At 50.0% G+C, this 7,586-nt stretch overlaps 1 protein-coding gene across 1 annotated transcript; it reads right to left on the bottom strand.

Annotated features, from left to right (window-relative positions):
- Positions 1-1,719: 1,719 nt before the first annotated feature.
- On the bottom strand, positions 1,720-7,383 carry LOC144296771 (keratin, type II cytoskeletal 6B-like). The gene is made up of 9 exons (XM_077869948.1): positions 6,608-7,383; positions 5,499-5,713; positions 5,098-5,158; positions 4,850-4,945; positions 4,561-4,725; positions 3,941-4,066; positions 2,887-3,107; positions 2,633-2,667; positions 1,720-2,519 (listed from the first exon to the last, which is right to left on the bottom strand). The coding sequence occupies exons 1-9, from the start codon at positions 7,145-7,147 to the stop codon at positions 2,266-2,268; spliced, it is 1,713 nt and encodes a 570-aa protein (XP_077726074.1). The 5' UTR covers positions 7,148-7,383; the 3' UTR covers positions 1,720-2,265.
- Between the last annotated feature and the right edge of the window lie 203 nt (positions 7,384-7,586).

Genomic DNA, 7,586 nt, shown 5'->3' with positions numbered 1-7,586 from the left:
TGAAACAAAGATGAAAACCTTGCCTTTGTTCTTCAGAAATCCTTCAGACATGTTGAAGAGACTTGCACAGTTATTTGCAAATAGGGTTTACAACTGCTTTCTCTGGTTCAAGGTGTATGTGGTGGGGGAATTAGAGGTAGAGAGTGTGGAGAGAAGGTGGAGGGTTGAAGGAAGGAGAGAGGTTGGGGAAGAGTTCAGGAACAGGCTGCTGCCTACTCAAGACCTAAATTGCAATAGGTAGAGAGTAGAACAGTTGCTAAGAAAAATATTTTTAAAAGCTTTACTATAATTATAAAGTTGCCTATTCCTGATTGGGCATTTGTTTAGATGTTGTAAACTTTTGACTGTTTTCCAGAGCTCCTACAGAGTTTACTCAGACAGTTTCTGGTTGTTTTTTGATGTTTCTGGGGGCAGAAGGAGAACTTGGAGGTTTCCAGTCTGTCATTCTGCTATCATCACCTGCACCATAAGACTTTAATTAAATAAATCTATGTATCTATACTGTTTTTGCAATTTCTTCTGTTAGATGCTGTTTTCTGTATAATTTTCCAGGTCAGTTGTTTCCTTTCCATTATTCCTCATGAGTGCATAATAATATGAAAGTTAAATGGGCTTAGATTTTGGAACGAGTCATCACTTTATCTGTTGTCGGGAAGTCCTGGCAGAGGATGAGGAGGTGCCAATGGGAGAGGCTGCCCATGTGTTAGAAGTGAACACAGGAGAATACTGATACAACAGGATCCAGAAGCACCCTCTATATAATGTTGGATTGAAGAAATTTTCTCTTGTGATGTGAGAGCCTGGGAGCTAGGAAGATAAATGATCACTCATGAAGAAAAAGGAACTGATATGATTAAGAGCAGGACAAGTTGAATGATGAGAGGAGCCATACCCTGAATTTTCATTTCCCATTCATAGAGGTCAAACCTGGCCATGCCACACCAGAGGGGCAATGTGGAAGCATCTCTTCCAAGCACCAGGGACCCAGCTCCATCCGTTTCCATGAGAGCCTTAGGGTGTGGCAAGGTGGGAATTTCCATTCTTGTTTTGCCTTACACTTCAAGAAATCAGCATATGATTTTTGTACCTGAGTCTTTGGATTCTTAATTTGAGAACCTCTAGTATGTTCAATTTTTCCATGTTGTGAAGATTGTTTGGATTCACATCCACATACATACAGCTTCTCACATTTGTGCTATTTCCTCAGTACCCATCTCTAGAGGATAATTGCAGTTCAGAAGTACAAACACTTTAATTTCTCTTGATATACATTGTCAGGCAAATTTCTTGATCATGAAGCTAATTCCAAGTAAAAATCAAATATTTATCCCTTTTTAAAATGTCCTTTTGATCTGATAGGCCAGAAATATATTTCCCCAACTGATAATTTAGGGTTCAATGCTAGGAGGTGTAGTGAAGTGGTCTTAGAGGCGAGGGAAGTGAGGCCAAGCCACTTCTGCCTGGTACAGGCAATAAAAAGCAGAGTATACAATGATGGCGGACCAGGTTCTTCCCATTTGACTTGCTAAAAATTTAAACAAAATCTTATCCAAGAAGGAAATCTCAGTGTCAGGACACAAAACTGTAGGCTTTTGTGTCTGTCTCAAGGAAGAGACTGAGGTTTATGGGGACTGGGAGTATCTTTAATATGTGAATAGGCATTGTCCATTGAAAAAAACCTCAAGAACTGGTGACAAATCAAAGCCATAAAACAATGCATTATGTAATAAAAATGCTTTATTTAGCAATTAGAAGAAAGCAAAGAGCAGAGGGAACTTCACAGAGATACAGATTCTATACGTTGGAGGACAAGTCACTTGTGCTTTCAGGACCACTGCAAGGAAGGAAGAACCCAACATTGGGAAATTGGGGAATTCATGGTTACCTGGAGGCAAGTGGGATATTGCCCTGTTCTAGAGTAGGACCCAGGTAATGTTTCAGTGATGAAAATGTGGAGAAGTAATTTCCTTATAATGCTCAGCCTCGTATACCAAATAATGGAGGCAAGAGAGTACTATTTTGGTAAAAAAGGGCAGCCCCACTTGTGTTATATAATGGTGTTAACTCAGAGGTTGATCTCCTATGGTGAGCAATGTATGCTCAGGTGGGGCAGGGATAGGCAGTGAGGAGACACCAAGGCACTCAGAGACTTGAGCTCAAACTCAAAAAGTAAGAGGAATCAGAGACAGGGGAGGAGAAGTAGCCTCAGAGAGGGCAATGCAGCTGTAGACTTGGACAACGTGGGACCAGAGCCGATGGCAGGACTTAGTGCTTGTAGCTCTTCCTGCTGGAGGATGAGGTGGTGGTGTATTTGATGGTGGAACTGCTGCCTCCAGAGGAGCTGAAACCACTCCCCACGCCTCGGCCACTGCTGGAACTGAAGCCAGCTCCAAGGCCATGGCCGCTGCCATAGGAGTAGCCGCTGCCTCCACCCAGGCCTGAGCCACTGCCCATACCGCTGGCACCGCCAAAGCCACCAGCGCCACCATAGCCGCCAGAGACGGTGGACTGCACCACAGCTGTGGATGGGAGACAGACAAGGACACACAAGACACGGTGAGCTCGTCCTGCCAGCTTGAGTCCAGCCAGAAGAGCACAAGGGCAAGGGAGGGAGGCAAGCAAAGGTACTTACAGATGTTGACTTGTCCAACGCCTTCTCCACTCAGCCTAGGAAGGGGGAAAACACAGGGAGCATGAGTCCTCAGAGCCACCAGTGGACCAGAGTGGGAAGCGTCAGTGTGAGGCTAGCCCACGGGGAAGCCGCCTTCCAAATGGTCCTCTGAGAGCAGCCACTGTGGCCATAACTAGAGGGCCTTCAACTCGGGCTCCTGCCAGCCTTCCTGCACATGGATCCAGATGTTGGAGGGGCCTGTGTGAGGTACCCACCTGCACTCCTCGCCCTCCAGCAGCTTCCTGTATGTGGCGATCTCCACGTCCAGGGCCAGCTTGGTGTTCATGAGCTCCTGGTACTCCTTCAGCAGCCGGGCCATGTCCTGCTTGGCCTTCTGCAGGGCGTCCTCCAGCCCAGCCAGCTTGTTCTTGGCGTCCTTGAGGGCCATCTCTCCACGCTGCTCAGCATCAGCGATGGCAGACTGCAGGTTGGTGCACTAGAGGAGGGACATAGACAGAATGGATGGCAATTCAGTCCTCCAGAGATCAACCACGCTGCTGCTTTCTAGCGAGGAAGAGTTCCAGAGCCCAGGTATCACGGAAAAGGACGTTGGCCTTTTTAGCCCAGTCTTTTTCTGTTCTGCACAAATTATCTAGTCTGGGTGCCCCATGAGAAAACCTGTGCCCTTTTTTAACGACCCTGGACTACACTGGACAAAACACCAGCAGATTTAGAAGAAATGGACCTACTCGCTTGTTTTGACTGCTGTCTCCATAGCCAGACCAGGAGCTTTTGTGCTGAGCTCATGTGGATGCCACACTATTTTATACAAAATTAGGAGCAACTTCACTTAAGGACATGAATTTCACATCTAGCTGCTGAGATCTGGGCATCCTCACTCCTAAGGGATTCTAAACTGCTTGGGCAACACTGAACATCATCATAGGTCGTTGTTCAACTTTCTTTTTCAAGTGAATCTTGGGCAGATTTGGAACAAGAAGTGCCCCTCTGCCGACCTCCCCTTTTCTTTCCTGACTGGTCTGGTATTCCTAAACCAATCCTTCTCCTTCAGTAATGTCTTTGAAAGGCCCCGAGACTACCTTTTTACAGTCTGACTAACTGGGATTGTTCCTGTCACCTGACTGTATCATTGTCTGGTGTTGGCATCTGTGTGTCCTAACCTGTGGGACCTCACTAAGGCTGGGAGCTGCGCATCCTCCTCTCTCTGCTGTTCCCTCAATTCCCAGCATTTCCCAAGTGGCGGCTGCTGACCAGCTGGTGGTGTAGCAAGGAAAGGAAGCTTTTCTTCTCCAGAGGCCCCCACCGTACCTGCTTCTTGACATGGTCGATCTCAGATCTCAGCCTCTGGATCATGCGGTTGATCTCGGCAATCTCCTGCTTGGTGTTGCGCAGGTCGTCCCCGTGTCTGCCCGCTGAGACCTGCAGTTCCTCGTACTGGAGTCCAAAGAGAGAGAAGGTGGTGTATATGGGCTTTCACATGCCAATGGGGATTTGACCTCTGAGTCAGGCATTTCCCACCCTTGGACCTAGTGGCTTCTCCCCAGGGGGCTTTAGGGAAAGTTGATGTGGCAAGGTCATTGGATACTGGACATTGGTCACAGACCCTCTTTTGATGAGACCGCTGATAGCCTGTCCAGTTGGGACCAACGATGTTCTGTGTCATGTTTCTGAGAGCCAGCATCAGGGCGGAGACAAGAGCAAAGATCACTCGGTCCTTAACTATGCAGCTGTCGTCCTGCACCTGGGTTCTTTGACTTACTGAACTTGGACATAAAGTCTGTAAATGCCTACTGTATGAGAGCAGGGTAGCCATCCTATGGGAAAACATCGGCTTCCCTGCAGCAGACTTCCCAGCAAAGGAGGTAGCCTTGCTGGTGTTGAGGGCGGGGACACGGGCACTCCTGGGCAGCTGCCAACTCAAGACTCACCTTGCTCTGGTACCAGGACTCAGCCTCAGCCCGGCTCCTCTGGGCGATCTCCTCATACTGGGCTTTGACTTCAGCGATGATGCTGTCCAGGTCCAGGTTACGGTTGTTGTCCATGGACAGGACCACGGAAGTGTCGGAGACGTGGGTCTGCATCTGAGACAGTTCCTGCAGAGCACAGGAGAGTCAGATCATCTCTGGCTGTGGCGTTCACAGCGGTATCCAACCCCAAGCTCCTCCACCCCCTGCACTGTCCCATCAGAGCAAATGAAAGAGGACTGGAGATGCTTACTGCGTCATACAAGGCTCTGGTGAAGTTGATCTCATCTGTGAGAGCATCTACCTTGGCTTGCAGTTCAACCTTATTCATGTAGGCAGCGTCCACGTCCTGGGGCACAAGGCAACAACGTGGAGTCAGCTGAGCCTCCTTCCCAGTCTGAACCCTTCTAGCCTCCCCGTGGGCGCCCTCTTGGATGTGTGCAGGGACCCAGATCCTCTCCCTCTCCGCGGAACACGGTCCCCTGATGTTCATTTGCTCACCTTCTTCAGGGTGACAAATTCATTCTCTGCTGCCGTGCGCTTGTTGATTTCCTCTTCATATCTAGAGTGAGAACGGGGTGAGGGACACTGAGCCATGGCCAGGATGGTCCCGCAGAAGCAGCCTGGCATCCCAGCTTCCATGAAGCAGATATATCCGAGTTGAGCTTTCCCGCCACTGAGCCCAGAAATGATTTTCTGTGTTCCCTAAAGTTTGTGTCTTTTCTCTCCCCGTCTATCTCTATGGCCCTTTTGTTGTTTGGGGGTTGTTTTGAGGCACTAATTGTGATTCTCATTGCCATGGACCTGTTTCCCTATGGGACCATGTCCACCCCTGGACCAGATCAGCTGGCGGTCCTCACGTGTGCATTTCAGAACTGAGCCCTTCATGCCCTTGAACTCACTTGTTCTTGAAGTCCTCCACTGTGTCCTGCATGCTCCTCAGCTCCGAGTCCAGGCGGCCCCTCTCCCCCAGGATGCTGTCCAGCTGTCTCCTGAGGTTGTTGATGTACTGCTCAAACAGGGGCTCCAGGTTCTGCCTCACGGTCTTGGTGCCCTGCTCCTGGAGCAGAGTCCACTTGGTGTCCAGGACCTTGTTCTGTTGCTCCAGGAAGCGCACCTGGAGGAAGACAAGGTGGTTATTTGCCAGAGAAAACACGGGAGAAAGAGACATGACTTGTCCCCTGGATGTCACCCAGGTCCTGGGCTGCCTCAGAGCATGTACGGAGGATGAGGCTGACAATGCTGCACCCTCACACCTATTCCTTCCCACTCCAGCAATCCTAGTGTGAGATTCCTCCGTGGACCCCTGGGGTCATCTCACTACTGCGCTGTGCAGCCTATCGGTGACATTCCACAGTCTTCTCTTTTTATTGAAAGCACCATCACACGTTTCCCCGTTCCATCACACAAAGTGTATTAAAAATCAGACCTCAGTTAAAGGAATATTAAATATGCAGAATGTGACGATTAAATCCAATTCAGTAATGATTGGCTTCCAACTACCTCTGCTTTGGTACCCGGTTCTCCTCTACAACGAATGCCCTGATGTTCATGCTGTGGTTTACACAGTTAGTATTTCTATGGATATAGAAATATTTCTGAGTCTTTTTCTTCTAATCCAAGCAAATCTTTTTCTTTTCTTTTTTCTATCACTCTTTTTCCTCATGCCCGGAGCCCTAGAGCAGATTTCCACCTGCAGTGGAAGCAGATTTCCACCTCTTGGAATCTTCAGAAGGTCAACCTAACCCATTCCGTTCTCTCACTGCCTTAATTTGCTTCCCACTTCCCCCAAGTAAAGCATCCTTCCCTGGCAGGGGTGAGGGACGTTTAAGAGACCCAGGGGGTTTAGATGATGTCCATCACCTCTGCCTGCTGTGAACACGGAGCCCAAGCGGCACCCTGGGGAAGAGCTGGTCTCCCTCCCTCCTGAGTGTCCCCCGGGTTGGACATTCATTGGTTGTCTAGTCTGGGGGCCCTGAAAGGCCAGTGGAGGCAGGTGCTCCTGGCTCACCTTGTCGATGAAGGAGGCGAACTTGTTGTTGAGGGTCTTGATCTGCTCGCGCTCCTCCGTCCTCACCCTCTGGATGGTGGGGTCGATTTGCAGGTTCAGGGGAGTGAGGAGATTCTGGTTGACGGTGACCTCCTGGATGCCTCCGGGGGGGCACACGGGGAAGCCAGAGCCCCCGTAGCCACCGGCAAAGCCAGCTCCACCACCGAGCCCGAAGCCACCACCAGCTGCACCCCCAAAGCCAAATCCGCTGGCGGCTCCACCTCCATAGGCAAAGCCACCTCCAACTCTGCCACCATATCCGCCGCTGATGGCACAGCTGCCGCCTCCGATGGAGATCCTCTTGGAGCCGCCCAGGCCATAGAGGCTCCTGCTGCCAAAGCCAGCTCCGCCACACGCTCCGCCGAGGCCACCACTGCCCCTGGAGCGGGACACGGAGACGCTGCTGAAGCCCGAGCGGCAGACCCCGGGGACTCTGGCCGAGCTGGCGCTGAAGCCCCGGTGGCTGATGCTTTGGCTCCTCATGGTGGATCTGCTAGACATGCTTCGTGAAGAGGAGAAGGCTGAAGAAGGTGCGAGAGGCTGGAGGGTAGAGCTGAGAGGAGCAGATCTGTGAGATGAGCCTCCCGGCAGCGGTTTATATAGGGTGAAAATGGGCTGGGCCCCGTCCTGGAAGGTGAGCTTGCAGATTGGGAAGGGCTGGGCTCTACAGACACTGATGTAACATCTGGATTATTAAAAAAGTTATGAAATATGAAGATTGCATTTTTGGCTTCCTTTAGTCAGGGAAAAATTACTCCTGTCTCTCAGCTTTGACTTGATCTAAGTACAATGAGACTATTCTCAATTCACTGAGCTTGGAGTTAGTCACTGTCTCGAACAAAGGATCGGCATGTTTTGCTTGTACATCAGAAGGTACTAAGTGCCCTCCCCTCCACCTGTTTGGACCCAGCAGAGACAGGAGATTGAAATAATATATTGC

Source organism: Canis aureus, chromosome 25, assembly GCF_053574225.1.
Source record: "Canis aureus isolate CA01 chromosome 25, VMU_Caureus_v.1.0, whole genome shotgun sequence".
In the NCBI taxonomy this organism is placed as follows: Eukaryota; Metazoa; Chordata; class Mammalia; order Carnivora; family Canidae; genus Canis; species Canis aureus.
Note: the sequence above shows the minus strand (reverse complement) of the source record. Positions and strands in the feature narration are given on the sequence as shown.

Coding starts and splice junctions, on each gene's coding strand:
- LOC144296771 (XM_077869948.1), bottom strand. CDS start 7,147: ATGTCTAGCAGATCCACCATGAGGAGCCAAAGCATCAGCCACCGGGGC. Junction 4,726..4,849: donor CCAGAGCCTTGTATGACGCA/GTAAGCATCTCC, acceptor TGTGCTCTGCAG/GAACTGTCTCAGATGCAGAC. Junction 2,668..2,886: donor CTGGAGGGCGAGGAGTGCAG/GTGGGTACCTCA, acceptor CCCCCTTCCTAG/GCTGAGTGGAGAAGGCGTTG.